We start from the raw sequence: 26,185 nt of genomic DNA, 5'->3' as shown, positions 1-26,185 counted from the left end.
CAATTCGCGTCAAAACCGCACGCCTGCGCAGAAGAGTCACACACACACACACACACACACAGATGATGAGTTCTTTGTATTTTTGTCGCATTTTGTTTTGTCTCGGCATGACTGCGTACGATAAAACGCATAGCAAGAAGATTGAATAGTAGAGAAATAAATATCGTGTGATAAGGAGATCGCGGCAATGACGTCAGGTTGGTCAAATATTTCATTAGATTTATACTGAACTGTCTAACAACAAAGACATCAAATCTCTTATTCATCTATGCAGAAGACGAAATTAACATTCTGGTCATAGTGGTTGATGTCAACCCAGTTTGGTGGGGCCAGCAGGCACAACGTGAACCGAAGGTAATTCTGTTTTACCTGATTTAAGTCGTCTTTGAAATATATGTTCTGATTTTGTATGTTTAACATCTTGGAGGAAACACTGGTGAAGAAAAAAGAACCCATCAATGGTTTAATGGCTCTTGTATTGGTTTTAACGGGAACTTTAGTTGTTCCTTTGGGTCACTGATGGTAATGTGTTTGACTCTGTTGTCTCTGTAAACCAAGAACACAAATAAATCATAGATGAATATCACACTACATAAAGGAATGATTGGTAAACAGCTCATTTTTCATAATGACATTTATATGGAATTACAAATGATCTAACTTTGTTTATTTTTGCACAGTTCACTCTTTCAAAATGTTTGGATGCTGTGATGGTCCTGGCAAATTCCCACTTGGTTATGGCAAGAACCAACAAACTAGCCATCGTTGCAAATCTTTGTCGAGAGAGGTAAGTAATAAACTAATTGTGTTTTTGACATGCGTGTCTGTAATGTTTGCATAACCAATAACCTCTAAACCAGTGGTCTCCAACGTGGTGCCGTGGGCACCTGGTAGCCCGAATGAACTCTGTAAGGTGTAAGGTGCCCGCTAAACACCGTGCTCACCAATAATAAACCTGTGACTATACCGATCAGCCAAGTGCTACATCGTCATGAAAGTTTTCTTAAAAGCAAGTATTATTAGCTTTAATTTATTTTTTAATATAAGAAAACTGAATTTGGTTCTGTGAGCGTAAAAATAAGGCATCACATGTTTAAAGTTTTAAAGTATGTTATCAACAAGTAGCCCTCTAGAGGATTTTAGATATTTTGGTAGCCCTCGCTTACAAAAAGCTTGGAGACCCCTGCTCTAAACTAACCTCCAAACTCTTCTATTTTCAAGCCATTTTCTGTATCCCAATAAGAACTGGAAATCAGGAGATGTTGCTTCAAGCGGTGATGGCAAATATGAGCTTCTGTCAGTTGCTAATGACCTCTTTGCTGAAGAAATCAAGAAGCTCATGGACAGGGGTAAGTGTTTTTTTTGGTCTAAATACAATTACTTTTACTTTAAACTAAGTTAAAGCTAAAAGTTATTTATTGAAAGAGTTATGCCTTTAAAAGGATACTGATGTTGTAAAAAGGAAGACATAAAAACATTTTATCTTGTCTTTTAATAACAGAAGTCAACTGCAATCAAACAGAGACGCAATTGGCTGGATCACTGTCCAGAGCTCTCTGCTGTATCCTGAACCTCTGCTTTTATTAGTACAGAATCAAAGAATTTAAAAGACAAGGCCGTTGTGTGAATGTAATTTAATGTGCAAAGTGCAGACTGCAATTTTCATTCATTTTTCACTATCAGACATTAATCGAGTGTCAAAAGAAGTGGAAGGTAAACATTTTTCAGTTTTTTTTGACATGGTATGTCTCATTGATTTGTTTATTCAGGTCTATAATAAACTGATGCCATAATGCATTTGTAAGGAGATTCTTCCTTAACTGGTCACGGTTTATTGAAGACATCCTTCTTTGTACCATGACTTCATTTTCATCTTATTTTAAGTACATCTCAGTGTTTCTATGTAATGCACTTTTCCACTGATCTTTTCGACTTTTACTTACAGCGGGGGATGACGTGAAATCGAGAATTTTGGTATGAACCTCTCTTGCCAAAACGTCACATATTTTCATTACAGTTGTTGTTTAGATGCTGCATGATTTCTCCTTGTGAATCAGGTAATAAAAGCAGCAGAGGATTCTACGTTACAGTACATGAACTTCATGAATGTGGTCTTTGCTGCACAGAAGAAGGTAGGGTATCTTCAATACTCAAAATTCAGGGATACTAAAGACTCATTATTAAATAGTTCTTGACCCATTTTCCTACAGAATGTCCTGATCGATGCCTGTATGCTGGACATAGACTCAGGACTGTTGCAGCAGGTATTTAGTTTAATCCCGTTTTATGAAGCTCACAATAACATTTACGATGGCTGACATGTTCAGTTGTTAAAGCTCAATATAAAATACACTGGTGTGCAACAAGTGTTTTGATTTTTAACAGGCTTGTGATATAACTGGAGGCTTGTATCTTAAAATTCCACAGAAGATTGCTTTGGCACAGTATTTGTTGGTGAGATTCCACATTTTCAAAAGTTTATCAGTTTTTTATGTGTTGTGTCATATTTTGAAAGTGCTGGTTTTGTTTCAGTGGGTTTTTTTACCAGACGCAGACCAGCGCACTCATCTGGTACTTCCGCCTCCAGTACACGTAGACTACAGGGCTGCTTGCTTCTGCCACCGAAACCTCATTGAAATCGGCTACGTCTGCTCGGTGTGCCTGTCAAGTATGTATATATTATCCACAGCAACACAAAAATTCGTGATTGCTTAAGCACATCAATTGTTAAAAGGGATTTAATATTATTATAATATGCATTTAACCTTTTTTTTTAAAGCTGTTGGTCAATTTGAATTTGTATTGAGTTTTATAGAAATACAATCAACGATTTGAGTGATTAATTCTAATAATAACATTTTATCTTCTCCATCCTCCAGTATTCTGTAACTTTAGTCCAATCTGCACAACATGCGAGTGAGTACTTTTATTATCATTTTAAAATGTGTCAAACTTTCATCTGCGTGTTTTGATTGTCTCTTCTGTATCTCTATTTCTAGGACTGCCTTTAAAATGCCTCTTCCTCAGATGGCTAAAACAAAGAAGAAGAAAGTTAAGACCGTAATGTGATCCACTCTCAAGACCCTGTTTACCAATATAATGTCCCAAATGTCCCCACAGTTTTGTTCTTTTGTGAAAAGGATGTTTATTTAAACAGTGTGTTTTGATATTGTTTCATACGACTTAAATAAAGCACTTTTTTATAACATGTTGTGTGGGGCCTGTTGTCATGTGGCAAAATAAACTTTCAGATCACCTGCACTTTGTTTATGCTGTTATAAATCCTGTGGACAAGACGCTAAAGACACAAAACATTCAATTTAATGTAATAGTTTATTTAGATAATAACACTAACCCGAAAGCCGCAGCTCCTCATGTGTTTTTTGGACAGTTGCCCTGTCTAATATGGCGGCGCTGTTGACACATCGTAGCAAAGGGCCTAAGCGCTAAATGTGACGTTTATCTCTATGATTTACTACATTTTATATCTTATTTTATTGAACCATATGAATGACCGATTACTCGTTTTTATGGGTACTAGACTAAAACGCTCATACCTAGTTAATGCGTTCTCATATAGGCTCACAGTCCCATAAACCTTTTTTCCGCAACGCGTTTTTACAGCCGAATGTCCCTGTCCGCGCACGGTGGAGGTAGCAGCGCGTGTGTTGTGAATCCGAGAGATGCAAACACCGAAAATATTTCTCACGTTTTACTTAAATAAAACATAAATGTAATAAATGAGATATTCTGGGTTGTTCCTGCTTTTGGTGAGTTGCGAGACGAGATGACATTTTTCATTTTGAAAGCGTGTCTTCTAAACAACTTATTCTTCTTATCCAATGCATGTGTTCTGTTAGCGCAGATCTTATGCTTTGTGTGTTTCATGTGTATTGTTGTGTTCTTCCGGTTTCAGATCTGTGTATGTGAGCACAGCAATGGTCTTCCTCTCTGTGTCAGATGTTTTCTGGAGGACTGATGCCTAGAATCAACAGGACACTTGTGTTGGCTCTCCTCATCTCATTCAGTTCCATATTTCTCCTCTTTCAGCTGTACTACTACAGACAGTATGCGTCAAAGGTGATGATCCACATAAATTGTGTCCAGAAATAAATCTTTGCCATGACACATTTACTAACTCGCATCATTTTATGGGTCCAAATACCTTATATTGGAAGTTTGTTTGTGTGTTGTGCTTGACACAACCAAATGAAATCTCTAATAGCAAGAATAACATCTGAAGCTTGTCTGCATATTGTCTTATTTGTATTTATTATGCTGGTCTGTTTGTTTAATAGATTCAATAACTGTTCGATTTATTGCTTTGATGATGCAGAAGTAAACACAATGCACATGTTTGTTAAATAATGATTTGATTGTAGAATGGACTTAACATTCCGGGCGGTAAAGGATATGTTTCTGGCAAAGAAGCACATTTGGTGAGTCCAGCGTGATAGCGGCTGTAGTCTAAACCATAGACTAAACACAGCTCTGTGTCCTGAAATGGTACTTTGTGGTATCTAATATTGCTTTTTTTCTTTGAAACAAGCAATTGTTGAAGAAGTTCCTGGGGCTGGTCCGTATGTTTCAGTTGCCTGTGCTTCTGGTGGACACTGCCTCGCTGAACCTCCTGTCCCAGGATGACCTTCTTTTCAAGGCCAGTCAGCAGAAAGAGCCTCACTGCAGTTTTCTGTGCACACACAGAGACTTCACCACCTTTGGCCTGCTTGGAAATCTCTGGAAATACGATGTAAGAAAATCAACAGAAGTACGGAATGATGCATCCAGTAGGTGTTGAACCACATGTGAGTGGACAAATGATGACATGGTTTTTTTTCATCATGTATTAAAGCGGGATGCCCTGTTGAATGCAGCCGAGGAGCGGGGTCTGGAAGTGTTGGAGACACGCGGGAAAGACCCCAGGCTGATTAGCATGGACGATTTGACGGGAAATGAAATACCGCTGCACTTCCTGTTTCGTTTTAATGATCGTGTAGTTCATGTGGTTGTTCTGTACGAGCGCAGTGGAAACTACCTCTGGCATGGACCCCTCAGACTGAAATCCAGCATGGACAAAACCTTCATCCCATTCGGTAAGCTGGACTTTGGCCGGCACGCAGGGGCTTATGACAGGTAATCTCAAGGTTATTTATTATCATGTGCGAATAAATGTAATATAAATAAATGTTCTTGGTGTTTAGAAATGTTGCTTGATTTCACGACTCTTCCAGACCTGAGCTCATCCTTACGACTCTTGATGGGCTGGATGTAAGAATCCCCAAAAACCACTCTCGTTTCCTTATCGAGCATTACAACAGCCGCTTTCTGGAGTGTCGCTGCAAAGAGGCTAAAACTTTCTACCAGGTATTTAGCAGTGTTGCTAAATGGAAACAAGAGATCGAACATGAAATGGATGTTTGGAGTCTGCTTTAAGCGTTTCGTATCTGTAACATAATTTTGTGCAGCTGTACCCGGATGAGACCTCCCCAGAGGTGATGGACTTCAAGATGAAGGCTAAAGGTCTTCTTCATCTTGCTTCCAAAGTCCTCTCTGCGCTCGGGGTGCCTTTCTGGCTGAGCAGTGGAACCTGTCTTGGTAAGAAACTCTCAAATTATGAAACATCATTTTGTGTGACAAGCCTTTTTGTGTCAAAGTAGATGGAGCTTTGGGTCATTACCATTACCAATCACAGTTTGGTGTTCAGTCAGGTGCATAATCATATATTTTTCTAATGTTTTTTTTACTGTCGCGACCTTTCGAACATAAAACCTTCGTCCAACATAGCCTCTTCTGTAAGAAGCAACACATCCAAACAGCTTGAATATTATCCCGGTGCTGCTTATCCAGAGCAGTGGAAGTCAGCTTTTTTTCTGGCGACCCCCAAGGCTCCCTTAACTGACCCTTCCTGTTTAATGATCTTATGATTTGAATCAGGTGTGATAAATTGACAACCAAAATGTGCAAAAGTATTTTTTCCTCATATACAAAGATATTAAAGGGAATGGTAGATTAAATGACTCTTTCTTCCTAACCCACAGGCTGGTACCGGCAGTGTAATATCATCCCCTACAGTAAAGACGTGGATCTGGGCATTTGGATTAAAGATTACAGGCATGACATCACGCAGGCGTTTCAGAAGGCTGGTCTCCCTCTGAAACATCACTTTGGGAAGGTAAGAGCCTGTTTATTACCTGTATCACTTCACACTTCTTTTCATTTATAGGGACTGGAGGTTCCGGACATAAAAATAGTATCAACCCCGTCTCCTTTTTCTTTCAGGTGGAGGACAGTCTGGAGCTATCCTTTCAGGGAAATGATGTCAAACTAGACATTTTCTTCTTCTATGATGATGATGATGTTGTGTGGAATGGAGGCACACAGGCAAAGAGTGGCAAAAAATTCAAGTGAGTGTTGGAAAGGTTTCAAATGGTTCCTGTTATTGCTCATACTCTTATGACATAATGCTTTGATTTCAGATATGTGTTCCCACGATTCAGTCTGTGTTGGACTGAGCTGGTCGATCTAAAAGTGCGAGTTCCCTGCGAGACTCTGGATTATGTGACGGCCAACTACGGACCCAAATGGAATGTTCCGGTGAAGGTCTGGGACTGGAAGAGTTCTCCTCCTAACGTGCAGGAGAACGGAGTCTGGCCGGTGAGGGAATGGGATGATGTCATCCAGGTTTACTGAGTAGAGACAGGAGTGACAGTCTATAAATCTGATATTAAACAAACTGCATTACGAACTTCATCAAACTACTACAAATGTATAAACTAGATTGTGTGTATAAAAACGTTGACTGTCTTTGTAACACTAAAAATAAGGTTCGAAATACAGAAATATTCCTGATCCTGAAGTAAACAGGCGTGTCCTGTGCGGATGGCTGTAGTGAATATTCTATACGAATATGAATACATTCAGAGTGTATAAACTGAGGTTATACACTGTCATTGCTACTGATATTTGTGTTTTATTAAATAAAAGTCCTGTGTGAAATCTTTGGCTTTTACTGCTATTTATTGATTGATAATGAAAATAAATGGCTGATATTTGCACAATATCTAAACACGAATGCATAATACCATTTAGTGATTATGTAAGTCAAATGCACAGATATGATAACCAAGATCTGATTGATATTGTGGGTTATATCACTTTTCATAATGAAGATTCTGAATGACCGCTGTTGGATAGTTTGGTGCGTGTCTGCAGGATGTTTTATTATGTTTGGACTTTGCCTTCAGAAGGAGTCCCTTGACCTCATTGAACATTATATTACATACATTTTTAAAGATCCCACACAGGAGACGCATCTAATCCACAATATAACAAACAATATATTGATCACTGTGGAGGATGTCTGTTAAACGCTGAACATCATTTTTTATGTAAAACATATTGAAGAAAATACTCTATATTTTTAAGTAATTGAATTACTCGTTATGAAAAAATAGACTGTATCTGTGTTTGCATTAAAATGAGTAAATATATATGGGAAATTGTTTTATACTTTGTGTTGTTGGCTGTTCAGTGAAGAGGCATATTTATGTCAGAGCTCTTAACGTTAATTTAGTTCATATCATTTATTGATATTTCTAAGAAAGGTTTTAAGAAATCTATGCTTAATTAAACCATGTCACATTTAATGATAGATTTATAGTGTTGCATTTCCATCGTTAAGGTGGATTATTGCTTCTGTGTAATGTGTTTGTCTCTCTCTCTCTCTCTCTCTCTTCTGACCTTTGACACCTGGTTTAGGTTAAACACGACACGAGCTGCTGACCGCATCAGCTTTACACATCTCAATGCATAATGAGCGTTACTGTGAATCAGACATCGTTTTTCTGTAGTTGAACTTGTTTTGAATACAACATTTCATCCGTATGGCTGTAAATCAGTAAGAAATATACTGATTTATTTCTGGACAAAACTAAATTACAGGTATTTACAGATGTACAATAAGAATAAGTAGTTTTTATATGCAAGGCAATCGGGGTTAAATCTGCCATGCCGTTTTTGGAGTTTATCGCCGGATGGATTTCAGGTATTTATTCACTTATAACATCTGCATTTGCACTATTGCTCTGCACCTTTTGTGTTTATAACTGTGTTTTCTGTTTACATGCATAATTGTGTACATTTGCTAAATGTACATTTGTTTAGGATGTATATTAGCAAATGTATATTAGTTCAATGCGAGCCAATAAAAAGCTAAATAATAATCATTCTTAAAAGTCGCAACCCACACCAAAAAACATTTGTGTTTGCTAAAGATAAATGAAGTATAGTTTAGTGTACTAGAGCCCAACTCAAAGCATCCTCATGGACCCTCAACCCCCGGGCTCACATCCCATCCCAATGTCTTTCCCCAACACATTTACACTAAATAAGGAAAATCGGTCAAGTCAAACATTTTATATTTGTAAAGTGAATAAATGCAAGTCTATTTTACAATTCGGCTTCATTTCATGGTTTTTAGTTGCATTATAATTGCACAATAATCCTTAGTACGTCCCCAAAATATTATATTTCAGTATCTCCAACACACTGCAGTTTATTCTTTTGACATTATTCTGTCAACAAGGACTTACAACCATTACTGATCAGTCACCGTATACATATCATATATGGAGTTTGAACTGCGATACCTGTGAGCTGCGCATGCGCAACTCGCCTCGAAGTGCACCTGATGATGCAACGAAGATTGCTGAAATAAATTGCGTTAAATATGCAAAGTGTGCGAACATCATTTGGACACAAGTAAGGCAATAACTTTGAATGCAATAGCCGACTGGGATGATTTTGACTTGCGTTTGGTCGGTGTACATTTAATTGCAAGATCACTTTAAAGGTTATGCGGACCCCCTGCAATTACGCCACAGACCACTAGGGGTCCGCGTACCCCGATTGAGAAACACCAGTCGATACTGCAAAATACTAGAATACTAAATATACTATAATATAATTATTAAACTATAGCAAATAAAGCAGTCACAGAAGCTGAGAAAGAGTATGTGGGAATGGCAGTAAAACATTACTGTGACATATTTTAAATATAGTTTCTTATTGACCAATAAAATGGGATCGTTTACCCCAAAACAAACTCTTATGAACGTGATTCTCTCTTCTGCAGAACACATCTCTGAATATATCTGGAGAAAAGTCAATGGGCTTCAGTGTTGTTGGGTTCTTTTATAATATCTTCTTTTGTGTTCTGCAGAAGAAAGAAAGCCGTGAGGGTTTGAAATGACACGAAGGCGAGGAAATGATGAAAGACTGTTAATGTTTGGCTGAAGTTTTCCTTTAAATGACTTTCCTGATTCAAGTGTTTAATAATTCACAATGGGTCAATCCTGTGACCTCAGGTGCTGTAGGTTTGGTTATCGGACACCCTTTAGACACAGTAAAGGTGAGTGACGTTCACTGCAGATGCCCACATAAACAAAACAGTTTATGTAAAGATATACATATGTAGTTAAGATTGATATTAGTATACAGTAAGTACTACACTTGTATAGCATGGAGTGTTTTTCACGCGGGTGCTATAAGTGCATGATGATGTTCAGATGTTATTTCATCTGCAGGTGCGACTTCAGACACAGTCTGTGTATAGTGGGATTTTCGACTGTATGGTCAGGACATACAATCATGAAGGGGTCAGTTTTCATACGCCACACTTATACGTGTATAATGTATATGCTGACTCAATATCAACAACATCAATCAATCGGTTTTTAACGTATGTGGTTTGATTTTATGTGTATTACGGCGGTGCATGCGACATGTGAAGTAAGCTTGTTTATGGTCCAACACTTATTATTTGTATAAGCATGGTTGTATTAAAAACATCATGGTTACGCTGTGGTTACTATAGTAAAACCAGTTTCTCTGTATTCCAGTTTAAGGATTGATATTTAAACTGTTTAGAAATCGAGAAAATATTCTGTAGAAATGACAGTATTACTGGCAGGAGTGTGCCAGTCATTTTCTGTAGATTTACACTGATGTCATTTACTGGCTTAGCTCGTTCAAAGATAACAGAGATTGCTTTGCATCGTTTTTTCTGTAAAGATAAATACTTGTTCATGTCTAATGTTCATTTATCTTTGAGCAAACTGTTGACCATAAATGAGATAAATATAAATCTACAGTAAGTTACTGGCAACTAGCTTCATAACTACAGCAAAAACGTTTACAGTGATAAATAACAACATCATGACATTGTAATAACATTAGAAAAAGTAGACACACAATAATTTGTAAGAGTTTCACGTCCAGAAATCAAAAGCTCATAGTAGTCGGGGAGAAATGTTTCTACTTATCAAGAAAAGATTAGAAGGTCCACAGAGCATCCTGCGGTGGATTGTCAATTTCTTTCTTACTATATTACATAATCTGACCACTAAACTGAATGAAAATGAACCATGCTTTTACTACACATGCTTTTACTACACATGCTTCTACTTTTGACACTGCTTTGTTTCGTCAATCTCCAGTTTCGTGGATTTTTTAAGGGTATGTCAGTTCCGGTCCTCTCCATCGCTCTGAGCAACGCCGTCTGCTTTGGTTCCTACAGTAATGCTTTGGACTATCTCACCCAATCACATCGCGGCATTCAGCCTCCGCTCACAGCCGTCTTCACGGCCGGGTGCTTCTCAGGTGTGACCCAGGCAAGTGAACCCAATGTTAGATCACCAAAAAGTCATTTAATGTCTTATTGAAGTAACCTGAAGCGTTTCGATCTCAAACAGTTGTTTGTGACAGCTCCGATAGATCTGGTGAAGGTGCGTCTGCAGAACCAGACAGACGGATGGAAATATAGAGGTCCCGTACACTGTTTAGCAATCATCCTGAGAGAGGACGGACCCAAAGGCCTTTTCAGAGGATTCTGGGCTCTCGCTTTACGTGACGTGCCATGTTTTGGACTTTACTTCCTGCCGTACGAGGTGATGTGCAGGATGCTGAGCGAGAAAGGGAAACAGCCAGGCGAGTAAAAAAGGAAAATGCATTCATCATTGATTCACCCTCATGTCATTGCAAACCTGTGTGACTTTCTTTCTTCTGCAGAACACAAAAGAAGATATTTTGAAGAACGTGCATTAGCAAACAACACTGAAGCCCATTGGCTTCCATTATATGAACACTAAACCACTTCTTGCGTGTTCCACTGAAGGAGTCATATACAGTTTTTAACAGTGAAAATTGATGATGTGTCCTGTAGGCACGTTTGTGGTGTTAATGGCGGGTGGAGTTGCCGGTGTGGTCACGTGGGCCTGCGCTACGCCCATGGACGTGATGAAGGCGCGTCTGCAGATGTCAGGAGCCGGAGGTCGAGTGTATAACAGCGTCCTGCACTGCATCACAGTCAGCGTGCGTGAGGAAGGTGTGAGGGTCTTCTTCAGAGGTCTTCTTCTCAACAGCGTTAGAGCGTTCCCCGTCAACGCCGTCACCTTCCTCAGCTTCGAGATGATCATGAGAAACTTTTAAATGAGGGGTTTTCCATTCACACCGGTCACCCTGTTCCAACGTTTACTTGTTCTAATAGTTGGGTTGACCTCGGTGTGAAAAAGATGAATCTAAACATCATACCTTCACGGTTGGGAAAATGATTTAATATTCAGAAGATGCTGGAGAAGCAAACGTTGTGCTGGCAGGTTGGTCTTTTGAAAACAAGTGGAAAGTGCTATTGCAAGAAAACAAACGAAAAGTCAAGGTTACGTCACATGGTTTATTTTTGAGGGTGTATTATTTTGTAGTAGACTATGTGTTAAACCATGTTATGTTCTGGCCAGTACTGAATCATAAGAAACCTATTCCATATTTTTCCTAAATGTTCAATGGTTAAAGATTCTGTGTAAGTAGATATGTGAAATGCAAACAGACTAAAAAGAGAATAAACTGAGCTTAAAAGTACTGAACTACATTTAAACTACCTTTAACTTAACACGTAGGAAACTTCTATCAATATTGTCTTTTTGTTCTTTAAAACGGTTGTGTATTTGTATTTGTGAACGGTCATAAAATGAAAGGTGTGTAATAAAATAAACCCTTAGGCCAATGGACTGATCCGCTTTTATTTTATTCACTTTGTCAAAGACGTTATACTTTTCACATTCACATGTACACAATCGGGTTTCTTTTCACTTCATTTTCTCTTTACATCAGCTGAAATCTTCTCACAAAACTATTTAGTGTTAAAAAGATTTGAATAACTGAATCTTTTACAATTTGTGTCATTTTTGTCAGTGTACGACAAATTTCGTGTTCTTTTATTCGCACCTGTAACAAAACTGAACAGTGATTTACTCAATCTGACAAACGTTTTGTATTGATGTCTGCAAAGCTCGATCAAGAGATCTGTGAAGAATGATCTATTATCTTCGGGAAAATTAACTAAAGATTATCTACAAACGTTAAAACACCACTTTAACCAGAACTATAGAAAATAACGAAAAGGTCCCGGTTTATTATTTGTCGTTCAGTTTCTCCTCGTACTTCTCTTGGAAATTGTTTCGCATGAATTTTATACTCAATGGAATGAAAGTTCAAGCAAATTGAGTCATATCACCTTATTCACATACAGAGGCTGACAATACATCTTATTCATCCTCTTAAAAGTATGTTTTTGAATTCACAATTGTAATCCATTGATGAATTAAAGATAATATACATATATATATATACTGGTCCAAAAGGCAACATAAAAATTTAATTTGGCTTTGAATTGCAGGATTTTACATTTATTGTTACAGCAGAATACTTCCTGAGACAAAAAAGGACAACCCTTTACAATAAGGTTGTAAATGTTTTAGCTAACATGAACTAACAATGACAAATTTAGCATTTATTACTGTTAATGTCCATACAATTGTTCACGTAAATTCATTGTGCATTGACTAATGTTACCAAAATGTATTGTCAAATTAACAAACTCTTGTAAACGCTGTAGACATATATTTCTCCATTGGTTCATGTTAGCAAATGCATAAACTAAACACATCCTTATTGTATAGTGTTACCAAAACATCTAAAAATCCTAATTAAAATTCTAATTTACTAGAAATCTCTCCTATTTGTATTTTTTCATGTGAAATCATACAACAGAAGAGCACCTCCTGGTCCCCTTCATCAATCCATCAATCATTAATAATACGTTCGCTTGTGAACTTTCGGTTGTGTCTGAAATTAAGTGCCGTTTGTTCCTTCGTTTGCGTGTTCATTGTGATGTCATCGCAGACGCACGGTCCAGTTTGCGCCTGCGTTCACCCGCGGCTTACGCAGCGTTAAGACTTCAGTTTCAGAATCAAAGTCAAACTCTAGAGCCGTCTCTGTGCCATCTGAAGAACAAACAATGAACATTACGTGTCATTATTTAATCAGTCGAGGTATATAAAAGGGAAGCAACAACAATAATCATATAGTAAAAACATACAAATGGAATACAAATCATTTATCATTAATAAAGAATTTACTTGATTTTTGTACACATTTTCTTATTCTGCAATCATATTTTTCCATGAAACTGTTCTACAAACACTTAAAAAACGAGAACCGATCACACAGTTTATCAAAAGAACACACAGTATCACCACATTCAATACGATTCTGAATATTTGAAGCAAAGTCCAACAAAATATATAATATTGGTCACATTAGACTAACAGCGTTGACTCTGACCTGCAGTCGTGAGACGGACAGAAGACGGCTGGACGCCTCCAATAATAATAATCTTCTCTATCCAAGAGCTTGTGGAGAACTGAGAGTCTGGAGACAGATTTCTGTCGAGAAAGAATAAACAAACGTAGTCGAGAAAATTATTTGCCACTTACTAACAACTCCTCTTAAATAAAAGTCACAATATTATTATTCCTCAAGCACAAAAGCGATTATTGAATAAAAATAACACACAATTTAAAATCACAGATGAGAAACCTCAACTATTTCTAAACCGATGAGATTAAATGAAGAGCAAATGGAAATTTTCGATTAAGTCTCATCAATCAGTGATTATACGCACCTGTTCGTGAGGTAATAGTATATTTATCTATCCAATAAACTTAATTTGTGCAACAAACGCTTTGCATTCTTATGTATATTTATTAGTGTGTAACGTGTTAAAAAAAGTTAGCTAGCATATTATATAATACTTATTATAATACTTTTTGTGTGTTACCACATCATAATATTTTTGACCTTCTCCGTTTGTCACTGAATAAATGTAAAAAGCACTCCTTTTTTAACAATGAAAGCTAAAGTAAGGCAGATAGACATTATTATTATCAATATACACAAATGGTCACTAAACAGTCAAATTAAGATCGTGACTTCATACAGCGGGCATTTGAAACAACAAAATACATGAACTTTCACATCTTGGCCCCAGAGCATCAAGACATAACACGTTTCTCTTGGGTGTGCTATAGTTATGGGGAACAGCTTAAAAAAGATAGAATGAAAGAGCGTAGATCCACCTGGAGGTCAGTGTGCCGTCAGAGAATGACAGACGTCTGTGGATGAACTCCTTCTTTTCATAGTTGAACGAATGGAAGTCATCGATGTACAGCTCGCCTTCAGCAGAGCCCTGAAACGCAAGCAATCTTGAAGCTTTGGAAACCGCTTGCTGCTTGACATCGAGCATTTCGAAAGAATTGAGGCGATTCTGTAATACCTGAGAACTGAGAGCCACGTAGAGCGTGTACGGATCGCTCTCCATACAAGAGGAAGATCTCCTTATACGATCCTTCCTGCAGATAATTGAGCCCCCTCGCTGGAAAACTGGAATCTGGAACGTGACAGACAGACCAAATGAGTCTGATCAAAATAATGTCGAGATCCTAACGTCGTCTAAACACGAAGCATACAGACGTCAGTAACCAAAGGTGTGCGGACTCACAGAGCTCATGGTGACGCTTATATAGCGACTCTTGCCGCCGTCGTGTTTCTCGAAGGTGTGAACGTCAAACCAAACCTGAAAGAGATTCAGCGCGAGTGTGAGAGCGTTCACAGAGAATTACGCGCGGAACGGACGGTTCGAACGTTACCTCTTGTTCCCCAGGCAGGTATATAGAGACGCCTTTAGCTCCCTCATCAGTAACCGGATGCACCAGCAGATCCTTCCCTAAACCCCAGGGATGATCGCTTGTTAGTGTGCTTTTTCATGTTTTCTAGAGAAAATCACGCTTGACAAACTCACCGAGCAGATACTCGTCTTCAATAGCGAAAGTAGCAACGTCTTCAGGATATTCAACCCATAAAGGTCTATGAGGAGAATCATTTTGTTATTATTACAGGTTACATGTAATAATATTATACAGTTAGGTTAAGTACAGTTGTATTCACATTTAAACCTTACTGACCTCATGACCGGTTGTCCGGTGTTTTTTGTGTTATAGAAGAGCTGGTACCAGTACGGGAGGAGAGCGTATCTCTGACGTATCGCCTCCCGAATGAGAGCCGTGTTCTCTGGACCGAACAGCCACGGCTCCCTGCGCGGGGTGTCCAGATGAGCGTGAGCTCGGAAGAAGGGTTGATACGCTCCCGCCTGATACCATCTGACCAACAGCTCAGGGCTGGGATGCTTGAAGAATCCACCGACGTCGGCTGAGGAAGACAAGCGTTTGTGAAAAACCGACAAACTGAATATTTATTATTTGTAGCCGTCTCTCACCTCCACAGAACGGGATGCCCACTAACCCCAGACTCAAACACATGGGGATGGAGATCTTCAGGTGACCCCACTCGGCTGCGTTATCTCCGGTCCAAACCGCACCTGAGCGACAAGACAAACACAGAGACAGCGAGACAGAGCATAATTGAACGCTCCGTTACAAGCGCGTGAATGTCTGCTATAAGCAAATCTCTTACCGTAACGCTGGGACCCGGCGAAAAATGCTCTGGTGAGAACAAACGGCCTCTCAACGCCTCCTGAACGCTGAATCAGACCGTCTGCGGTCGCCTTTTGCTGAAAACAGAAAAAAATATTGTTCATGTATTTACGCTCAGTTTGAAAGAAAAACATTTGTGTGACACCACTTTTATTAGTGGAAGTCAATGATGTCACAGAACTGAATATTGCTAACATTCTGCCAAATATACTTTTCTGTGTTCAACAGAAGAAATACATTTATACAGATTTGGGACAAATTGAGGGCGAGTAAACGAAGACAGATGAACTATCACTTTAAAAAACGACAATGCCTATTTTTTCATGAAATATTGCAGCGTTTATTGTAAATAGTTTATCGATGTGGGTCATTCCCTTTTTTTAAATCGTGTGGCCTCATAATCTTCAGTTAAAATCTGCAAATGCACTTCCTTCCTGTGATGACCATCCATCTAGGCGGAGCATCCGTTAACTCCTCCCCTTCAACTGTCTGCTACCAGTTCTATTTCAATATGCAACGCTGTTTTTATACATCCAATCAAATCATAGAGAAAGATGAAAGCCACGCCCACTATTTTTCTCATTAGAAATACAATTTCAATCGGAAATGCGTAAAAATACGGAAGTCAAAACGATTGCAACTTCCGTTTCACGGGGTGTTTAACATTGGGAATATAAAAAACGATATAATAATATTACATGTACATATTCATCTTTAAGGATCCTTAGGATTTGTTATCTATTATTTTAGCCTAGTTGTTTTACTAAAGTCCTTGTTTACTACTGACCGTTTTTACTTCTGTATTCTGACACATTTACAAATTAAACAAAACATAGAATGAGAACGATAGTGGGCGGGGCTTGTGTTTTCCATTGCGAATACCTTATTACTACATACTAATACTAATCACGATCGATCACATCCAGAATAAAAAATTGTGTTAAAATAATACATGTCTGTTCACTGTGTATATTCATTTTATACCTATAAACTAGGACCCATTAAAGCAGCATCAGTTCTAGCATTACAGCATATAATCACGCTTTTAAACCCATTATTCGTAATCATTCAGCGGCAAAACGATAGATTTAAAGTTTTAATATAATATAATATACATGCAAATATTCCCTACATACACAAATTTATGGGTATGTGTTTAGAAAAATATGCACCATTATATAATATGTAACACAAACTTTTACTCTAAGATGCGATTAATCGCGATTAATCGTCAAACAGCCCTACAACTTACTTAAATATGCCACAACACGCTAGCAAAATATTCATCGTCTAGAAAACCTTCAACATTTTTATCTTTAAAACTACCACAATCTTAAAAATGTCTTTACAATTACAGCCAAGTTTTTAGACCAAGATAAATATAATTTTTCATAAGTTCTCCCCAAAGTCTTTGTCTTGAAGTTTCAGCTTAACAGCCTCTGGTTTACTTTCTTTTTTTTTTAAACCTCTGATCACTCCGTTTTCTCTGTTTTTACGTGGAAAGAATGACACTGAGGGTGAGAGGATGATGACAGAACTGTAGTATTGGGGTGCATTTATTCATTTAGATTAGGGAGCGTTTGCTCTCTCACCACTTCGAGGCCGTAGAGGTTGTGAACATCTCTGTTCTCCCAGACACCGTGAAGAGCATCTTTGTGCATGGTCACCTCAGGCCCATTAAACACAGATGGCTCGTTCATGTCATTCCAGATGTACTGATTCTCCATTGAACCCTAAGGAGAGAGCGGGTACATGAGTAAGAAAACATGGGAGTGTTGTGACCTTTAATACTAAGATTTGTATGAATATTTGACATGTATTTGATGGCCGAAAGGACCCCAAGAGGGTTGAATGGACATGAAAGAATTGATTTTTTCAAGAAATATAAAGATATGAGGTTTCCACACAACAGCGAGGGTTTACAAAACTAAAAACAGAAAGTGTCTCATCTTTGACGTTCACCTCATACTGGTCGTAGGCAAACATGCTGCTCCACCAGGCTCTCATGTCAGGGTTTGTGAAGTCAGGATAACCAGCGTTACCTTCAGCAGAGAAAACATAACGCGTTTCAGCATGGGTCATGTGATCAATCAGAGACGTTCAAGAAAGACTTCACACCTGGCCAGCACCAGCCTTCATAATCTCCTCCATCTTTATTCTTCACGTAGAGATTTTTGGAGCGAATCTCACTGTGAATCTTGTAGTCGCTGTCCACCTTAATGTGAGGATCCACGATGGCCACCAGCTGGGAAGACAGACACGTGTTCAGTGCTTTTGGTTCCAACAGAAAATGAGTAAAATGAATCTGAACTCGTACCTTGCGTCTTTTATCCATCAGGCCCTGCAGCATGTCTTTCGGCTGCGGGAACTTGCTGGGGTCCCACGTGAAGTAGCGCTTTCCATCTGTATGCTCGATGTCCAGCCATATGAAGTCATAGGGGATGTCGTGCTCATCGAAGCCTTCATCGACGGCTCTGACGTCCTCCTGATCGTTGTAGTTCCAGCGACATTGATGATACGCCAGCGCGGACAGAGGAGGAAACGACTGAGTGCCTGACAGACAGAGAGAGAGAGAGAGAGACAGATGTCGAGATGCATTACCATTGAAAGCTTAGATAAATATGTTATATTTGATTATCTTTAGTGTAGAATTTGCAGAAAGTGCAGTAGTGTATATTATAAGTCAAGAATGAAGGTACCTGTGAGTGAAGCGTACTGAGTGAAGACATCGGTGGGTTTGGGTCCAAGCATGATAAAAACATCAATAATGCCGCTCTCGGATATCCAGCGCACATCTGTCTGAGGAGCTTCACTGGAACCGTGAACAAAATCCAGCATTTTCCCAAACATCATCTGAAACGTTCAGGATCAGGGTTTAAGAAATAGATCAAAAAAATATTTGTATAAAATAATATATCAACAGCTCAATTTAAATTTAAAAACTAGGGCTGTCGAACGATTAATCACATCCTAAATAAAAGTTTGTGTTTACATAATAATTGTCTGTGTACAATACATAATCAGTTTGTATTTATAAGTGCATTCAAATACATGCATACAGGAAAACTAAAATATTAGATTTTACAAACATTTATAAATCATTAAAGTAAATATAAATTAATACATAATTTTATAAGTAAATAAATAAATATTCCCCAAATATGTATACATGTATGTGTATGTATGTTATATAAATCCGAACTAAATACATACACGGAATATACAAAGTACCCAGAAATATATTATATAAAATCACGATTAATCGTTTGACAGCACTAATAAAAACATGCAATATTACAACAGTATTGGATGGCAGTAAGTCAGCTAACATTAATACGTTTAACAATAACATTATCCTTTACCAAAAGGTAAAGATAAATCTAGCACAGACATTTGAAATATGAAAACGAATCAAGTCAACAGACTACTGTCGATATTGAAAAGGTGTTTATATTAAAGCTGCACAACATAGTCTCTCTTATATGTTATGGATTATGGAAAGCAAAGGCAACCGTTTGATGTCTCCCACCTGTCCTGCTGAACTGGTGCTGATGTCGACCCACGTCTCAGCAGCATTGAGCCAGAACAGACCCATGGTTCGCTCTTTACTGTGAGATACGAGCACAGGTACTGAACCGTACAAAGCCATCGGGTTATGAAGCTCATACTGGAACACATCCAGATTATACAGCCTGTACGGGTCCGATCCGCTGAAAAATAAAACAGTTCAGTTATATGTCATTGATCTCGATTTCATGACATAGTGCCGTTTCATGCTTTATTTACTGTGGTAAAATATCAAGGCATCATTTTATCCATGATTTAAACTGCAACTAACTATTTTACATGCTTTCTTTATGCATAACATTTTTGAGCTAAACCTGTATCGAAGCGTGTAAATATGCATGAAGAGTTTGGTTAGAAAATGAGATAACTCATTTTCTATTGTGTTATTGTAGTTAGCTGTATTTTTGAGTTATTATGGCTTAAATCAAAACAAACCGACAGCAGTTTGATTGAAGGTTATGGGAATGCACAACAAAACAACATTATTTTCTAAAGATATCTCATTTTGGAACCAAACTCTTCATATATACACTGTATACATAATTATTCATTGATTTGACAAGGTTATATTTTCACAGAATGTGCATGACTTTATGTGAAAGAGAGTAAGTCACTAAAAGAAACTGCTGGCTTTTCACAGGCAGTGTCACATATCTACAAATATACAAATGAACGTATTGCATTTTTCTGCATGTTATATTTTTAATGATTGTCAATCATAAATGCCAGAATAAAAATTTGAGTGTTTGGTATGTAGCTACATTCATTACGTTTTCTATTTGAATCATAAATTGTTGCATAAAACTAAACGCCAGAATAACAATCTAAGTGTTTGGTATCTAACTAAATTCATTCGTTTCTGTATTGGAATTTAAGTCAGTATGTATCAAATCTGCTCGTGTGGCAGATCATGTGTGTGTATAAGAACTCACTCAGTGTTTTTCAGTTTCAGCGTATCTGCGTGTTCTGGAATACCATAGACGTGTTCCACACCAGGTAGAGAAAAATCTAAACTAATAGATGATGGACCTGTATTCAAAATGACTCGAATGAATAAAAATCAAACCGTTTCATGTTTGCAAATGAATATTTCATGAAATCTCAATGTACCGTTGGGCTTTGAGTCGCTGTGAGTTTTAAACACTTCCTCCCACATGCCTGGCTTTTCCTCGTCTTCTTTAATCTGACCATATACGAGATAAAACAAAAACATACGTTTATATGAAGTTTGTCATTCAATTCTAATTTCAATTAAAAAAATGCTCGGAGGGAAGATGTTTTTGGCACAGTCTGAAAACACACACCTCCTCTGTTTGCTGTCCCGCATTCTCCTGTCCTGCCGTTTCGTCCGGATCAGATTCACTTTTACTGCAAAAAATAAATAGTTCCCTTAAACAAACAACTCATGAACAACTAACAAATATGAACTATAACGTAAACTTCACAACAGCGATGTGATAAGTTTACTGTTCTGGATTTTAAATGTCTTTGAAAGAAAAACTGATAACACTTTTAATAAGGTTGTAATTGTTAACATTAGTTAATGCATTAGATAACAGGAAACCTCATTTAAAAATCTTCATGTTCATTTCAGCAGTAAATAATCTTTAAATTCATTTTACAAGAATCTAACACGGATTAGCAGTAAATAACAATACAGCGTCATTTTTCTTCACACGCTTAGATTTTGTCCTGTTCTTTAGGAAGCTGGCTGCTCATCTGATCTAATCTATTATCTATACAAGTCATGAAACTCCGAGCTTTGTGGTTTATTCTTTAACATCTTTATTATAACTTACAACCTCTGTATCAAACACCAGCATAACGTAACATTATAATATTTCAGTATTATAAGAAAACACATCTACTGGAATGCTGACTATAAGGCATGTTGCGCACTATTGGATAATGTGTTTGTGTGTGATTTTAGCATGAATAACACTTGATTTATTATTGTGAGAAACATAGTAACATTAAATGAAGAGCCTTTACTACTGATCTTCAACGAAATTGAATGATGACATTCATAAAAACTGCGACAAAATGTGTGTGTGTAAAAAGCTTAAAATGTTTCATAATGGGTATTTTAAATGTTCAATGTATTGAAACATACATTTGAAATGCATACGTGTGTATAAATGGAGAAAGTCACACTTAAATTCACGACTTAAAGCCATAATTCATCCAAAAAAGACATTTCTGTCATTGCTTACTCACCCTCTTGACATTTCAAACCTCTCGCTTTCTTCCGCAGAACCCAAAAGAAGAGATTTTGAAGAACGTTGGTAACTGAACAGCACTGGCCCCCATTCACTTCTACTGTATGGACACAAAACCAATGCAAGTGAATGGGTTTCAGTTTCCAACATTCTTTAAAACGTCTTCTTTGGTATACTGCGAAAGAAAGAAAGTCATACAGGTTTGAAATGACAAGGTGAGTAAATGATGATAACATTTTTACTTTTGGGTGAACCATCCCTTTAAATGTTCACAAATAGAGCCGGAACTGGACAAAGAGATGTTACCTAGAGAAAATGCTCTTGAGCGAGTCCCACATGCTACCAACTGTGCTACTTATTTTATGAGAGATACTGCGGAGTGAGACAGTGGAGACACAGATGAGAAAAGAGGGGAAGGAAAAGAGATTGTAATGAGAATTTCACTTCAAACACTGACAAAAGTATTTCTACATAAATTAATTTTGACACACTTCAACACAAACCACAGAAGTTCAATTTAACCTAGTGAAGATTTATTTTTGACCATTTTCTCAAAGTCTGATTTATAAAGATGAGATTTAATCAACATCACTCACCTTTAACCCGATAGAGTAGGAGGTGAACATTTAAAGGAATAGTTCACCTTTAAAATGAAAATTATTTCATAAGTTACTCACCCAGTTGTCATTTTAAACCTGTGTGATTTTAGTGTGAAGTTATTTAGAAAAATGTTGGTAACCAAAAACCGTTGGTCCACACATTGACTTCCATTGTGTGGACACAAAACCAATGCCAGTCAATGGGGACCAATGGTTTTCTGTTACCAATATTCTCCAAAATATTTTATTTTGTGTTCGGCAGAAGAAAAAAAGTTATACAGGTTTGAAATTACATGAGGAGAATTTTCATTTTGAAGGTGAACAATCCCATTAATTCAGAGTATATGAGGTAAAGTAGATTTTTAGCTATGCTGAAGCTACAGATTAGAGAAACCTCTTACAATAATCTATACACAATTATTACTCAACGTATTGCCAAAGCCAATGAAATGTTGAATCATAAGTTGTGATAGTGCTGATACAATTACATCACTGAATTGCTATATGGCAAGAGAAAAATACATCATATACATCATAATTCTGTATATAAATCATATATGTGTACAAATGATTAAGAAATATTCTGAAAACGATTATTTCCAGAAGCATATGTCTGCATTAGTTGTAGATGAATGAATGGCCCCTGCTAAAACCGAGAATTAAAGAAGAAATGTGAAAAACGAAAAAGAAGCAACAGCGAGAATAGACGTCGAGAGAGTGTATGTGACTGATGCGAGGGTTCACACTCAAAACATGAAATGGTCAAAAATACGGGCCGTTCGCGTGTTAAAACTGCGTGTGTATAAAAGTCAGCCAAATTGAATAGAGAAAACGAGAGACAAAAAAACACAGAGCAGAAATATAGAGCAAACAGTGACCTAGATTGACAGATCCGTTTATAAATCATCTATAACACTGCAGGAATAAGCATTGGGTGAGGGTTTGGACTCACGTGTCCTTGCGTACTCTGAGGTGCTCGAAGGCCAACAGCCCCCTGGAGTTGACAGACATGAGCACCTGAGGCCCCTCAACAATGTCCAATCGGAAAGGTCGAGCATTTAAAATGAGCCGTTGCTCAGCCCCACCCAGAGACAAAACCAGACCATTCTCATCCTGAACCACCACTGACATCCTAAAAAAACACAGGACAAAAACACAATGCTCTACCCATTGAGCTACAGGAACGCTTGCATGTGGCGGAATTGTGACCGTGACTCACGGTTCGGTAAGCGGATCTGCCATCAGCACATCTGGAACCTCATAGCGAGGCTTGAGAGGTTTAAGTTCATTGATCTTTACACGCGTCATGTTCCCCTGCAGTCTGTACAGCTCCAGCAACAAGCGAACCTGCAAAAACACAAGAGCTGCATGTGTCTCACTCCTCCAACAGGGTTGGCAGATAACTCCGAGGTAAACAGTAGACAGCACTGATGTGTGTCTTACCTTGTTGTTGTCATTGATGAGCTGTAAGGTGAGTCTGGAGTTACTCAGCTCAAGTGTGTCCAGCAGAGCTCGATACGGAGACTGACCTGGCTTCAGCTCCCTCTGACGTCTGCAAACATACACAAAGAAAACCAAACGAATGTAGATATATGACGAAATGTGGTGTATTCACAGCAAATGCTCTCAACACTGTTTGAGGTTTTGGCTTTCATTTCATTGTTAACTAGTTTCTTTGAAAAACATATAGCTAGAGGCTATTTCTTTGTCCTATGCGTCTTCATCCAGAGGATGCTTGACAGCTGAATCTTTCCATCAACTGCATTTCAATCTTGAAAAGACTATTTGGCGTGCTCATCTATTTCTGAGAGGCTAGAATCATACTCACTTGCAGAATGAACTCTGATCGCATGTTTTAAAGTTGCTGCGGTCCACAGCATGAGCACTCATACAGAAGAAGAGCAGAACCACCGCCAGCAAGCTGAAAGACATCATCAGGATTCATTTGAATGGGATTAAGGTTATTCATCAATGTCAAATCATTTTAAGGAATTGCAAGAGTTACATTGCATTAATAATAATAATACCAGTTCACTATGACCTAAAACTACAGTGCACCCTAAACGGGATATTTAAATGCTATACTAAACATGTGAGTTTACTCATTCACAGTTTTGTCATGGTTTAGATCTGGTGCCATTTTAGGTTATACTGTGGTTGTTGTACGTGTCCCACCTTAACCACAACAGTACTGATGTGTAATTTATCTTATATATTACAATCTGATACCGCGGTACAGACACAGTACTTCTTTGTCGAGACAAAGGCTTGAACATTTCTTGAATCGCAAAGAAATAAACGTGCTGTAAAGTAATACAAACATTTAATATGTAACACAAAATGCTTTAAGTTAAACTGTCTCGTCAAGTGTGCGTATTTTAGAGGACGATTTAAACATAATCCTCTTATTGTAACTGAGCGGCTGAATACCTGACACAGGACGCCGCCATCTTGCCTCGGTGAGTGTGCGCGAACTTTGACCTCCGCTCGAGTCCGGCAGAAGTAAACGTTGAAAAGAGCGACTTTTTATATGAATCATAAAAACAACAACATTATAACATTTAGCTCTTTTTATACATAGTTTATGATAAATAAATCAAGACATACATTTGCATTAGGGTCATTTCCATACCACAGAAAATATTTTACTGGTCTGGGTTTGCATTGGTATATTAGGTATTAATAACGTTAAAGGTATCAAAATGATTAAACATTTTTCCGTATAATTATTTGCAACAAGTTTAAACAAGATTTTAAACGCTTTCTGGCCCTTTCCACGCCGGAAATGACGACACCACTCATATAAAATACTAAAAGTACAATTTTTTTATTTTACATGGTTATTATCTAAAAACAGGGCTACATTTGTATGAGATAAATTAAACAATATGGACATACTTTAACAATATAATAAAGCAAAAGAGACTTAAGAAGCATTTTACTTCAATCCAAGTACTTACATTTCTTACCCCTGACATAAATTGTTATTCTTTTCACATTTGTACCCCAAGTTAAATATTTTCTTAGTGTTTGTGCATAGTTCTCTCTTACATAAATCAAGACATATATTTACATTAGGGTCATTTCCATACCACAGAAAAGATGTTACTGGTCTGGGTTAGCATTGGTATATTAGGTATTAACAATGTTAAAGGTATCAAAATGATTCAACATTTTTTCCTATAATTATTTGCAACAAGATTTAAAACGCTTTCTAGCCCTTTGATGGACCTCTTTCCACGCCGGAAATGACGACACCACTCATATAAAATGACCCGCATGCTAATCTTCATTCTTTTTCCGAGACTTCTGGCCGCGTGCTTGGTTGCTTGTTAAGTACGTGCTGTGACATTCTAAAAACTTTTACTGAAAAAAACGTTTTTGAAAATATATCCGCTTAAATTCGGTTACTTTGATGAACTGAGAAAAATAATGTTTAATTCGGTTATTGCAGCGAAGTCCTCCATTCTTGGCATGCTCGTGGTTGTTCTGTACTCTTGTTTGTATGTATGGAGGGATATTAGCTCCAGTGCTATGTCTTCGGTACCAGTATGTTCCCGTCTGCTGGTTCTATCCTCAATCACTGGGACACATTTAAACTGGATATTAATGCGTTATCGTGGGTTTGTCATAGTTTTAAGTGGAATTTCATTTAACTGTTTTAAACTGTCTTTCTCTTGATTGTAACAGGTGGTGTGCAGGCTGGTGTTTGGAACGTGATGGTAAATACTTGGACATTTTTCAAAGTGTGTGATTGTTTATGATCATTATGCGCTTAAATTCGGTAACTTTGAACTGGAATTCATCAATCCAAATCCATTTCAGTCGGTAATTTGACTGAAGTCCTCCATTCTTGGCATGCTCGTGGTTGTTCTGTACTCTTGTTTGTATGTATGGAGGGATATTAGCTCCAGTG

General features: G+C 37.7%; 4 protein-coding genes across 7 annotated transcripts; 3 read left to right on the top strand and 1 right to left on the bottom strand.

Annotated features, from left to right (window-relative positions):
- Positions 1-14: 14 nt before the first annotated feature.
- On the top strand, positions 15-3,308 carry gtf2h3 (general transcription factor IIH, polypeptide 3). The gene is made up of 13 exons (XM_079486378.1): positions 15-197; positions 275-354; positions 681-787; positions 1,222-1,349; positions 1,502-1,561; positions 1,684-1,713; positions 1,946-1,974; positions 2,058-2,132; positions 2,211-2,264; positions 2,386-2,454; positions 2,533-2,668; positions 2,880-2,916; positions 3,000-3,308. The coding sequence occupies exons 1-13, from the start codon at positions 188-190 to the stop codon at positions 3,067-3,069; spliced, it is 885 nt and encodes a 294-aa protein (XP_079342504.1). The 5' UTR covers positions 15-187; the 3' UTR covers positions 3,070-3,308.
- A 56-nt stretch (positions 3,309-3,364) lies between these two features.
- Positions 3,365-7,483, top strand: fktn (fukutin). Of its 3 annotated transcripts, none has more exons than XM_079486348.1 (10): positions 3,365-3,770; positions 3,917-4,080; positions 4,383-4,439; positions 4,550-4,750; positions 4,853-5,133; positions 5,232-5,364; positions 5,466-5,595; positions 6,039-6,172; positions 6,280-6,404; positions 6,477-7,483. In XM_079486348.1, the coding sequence occupies exons 2-10, from the start codon at positions 3,961-3,963 to the stop codon at positions 6,688-6,690; spliced, it is 1,395 nt and encodes a 464-aa protein (XP_079342474.1). In that variant the 5' UTR covers positions 3,365-3,770; positions 3,917-3,960; the 3' UTR covers positions 6,691-7,483. The 3 variants fall into 3 exon arrangements, with proteins under 3 accessions (XP_079342474.1, XP_079342475.1, XP_079342473.1); XM_079486347.1 differs by having other exon boundaries at positions 3,621-3,770; positions 4,550-4,768; positions 6,477-7,011; XM_079486349.1 differs by lacking the exon at positions 4,383-4,439 and having other exon boundaries at positions 3,580-3,770; positions 6,477-6,998.
- A 524-nt stretch (positions 7,484-8,007) lies between these two features.
- slc25a45 (solute carrier family 25 member 45) lies at positions 8,008-11,487 on the top strand (the record flags this gene model as incomplete). Its single annotated transcript, XM_079472410.1, has 6 exons — positions 8,008-8,044; positions 9,366-9,409; positions 9,585-9,656; positions 10,497-10,670; positions 10,752-10,986; positions 11,222-11,487. The coding sequence occupies 6 exons, from the start codon at positions 8,008-8,010 to the stop codon at positions 11,485-11,487; spliced, it is 828 nt and encodes a 275-aa protein (XP_079328536.1).
- A 566-nt stretch (positions 11,488-12,053) lies between these two features.
- On the bottom strand, positions 12,054-24,785 carry ganaba (glucosidase II alpha subunit a). 2 transcript variants are annotated; one of them, XM_079485144.1, is made up of 25 exons: positions 24,700-24,785; positions 24,098-24,190; positions 23,713-23,821; positions 23,489-23,616; positions 23,222-23,401; positions 21,977-22,042; positions 20,756-20,819; positions 20,562-20,634; positions 20,384-20,480; positions 19,414-19,594; positions 18,584-18,737; positions 18,202-18,437; positions 18,003-18,129; positions 17,847-17,926; positions 17,477-17,617; positions 15,865-15,961; positions 15,668-15,769; positions 15,357-15,600; positions 15,194-15,258; positions 15,042-15,118; positions 14,894-14,968; positions 14,669-14,782; positions 14,472-14,581; positions 13,678-13,778; positions 12,054-13,337 (listed from the first exon to the last, which is right to left on the bottom strand). In XM_079485144.1, exons 1-25 carry the CDS (start codon positions 24,717-24,719, stop codon positions 13,228-13,230), a joined length of 2,844 nt encoding a protein of 947 aa, XP_079341270.1. In that variant the 5' UTR covers positions 24,720-24,785; the 3' UTR covers positions 12,054-13,227. The 2 variants fall into 2 exon arrangements, with proteins under 2 accessions (XP_079341270.1, XP_079341271.1); XM_079485145.1 differs by lacking the exon at positions 21,977-22,042.
- Between the last annotated feature and the right edge of the window lie 1,400 nt (positions 24,786-26,185).

This window comes from Barbatula barbatula (genome assembly GCF_947034865.1).
Source record: "Barbatula barbatula genome assembly, chromosome: 2".
Lineage (NCBI taxonomy): Eukaryota > Metazoa > Chordata > Actinopteri > Cypriniformes > Nemacheilidae > Barbatula > Barbatula barbatula.
The sequence above is the reverse complement of the archived record's forward strand: the minus strand, read 5'-3'. Positions and strand labels throughout refer to the sequence as shown.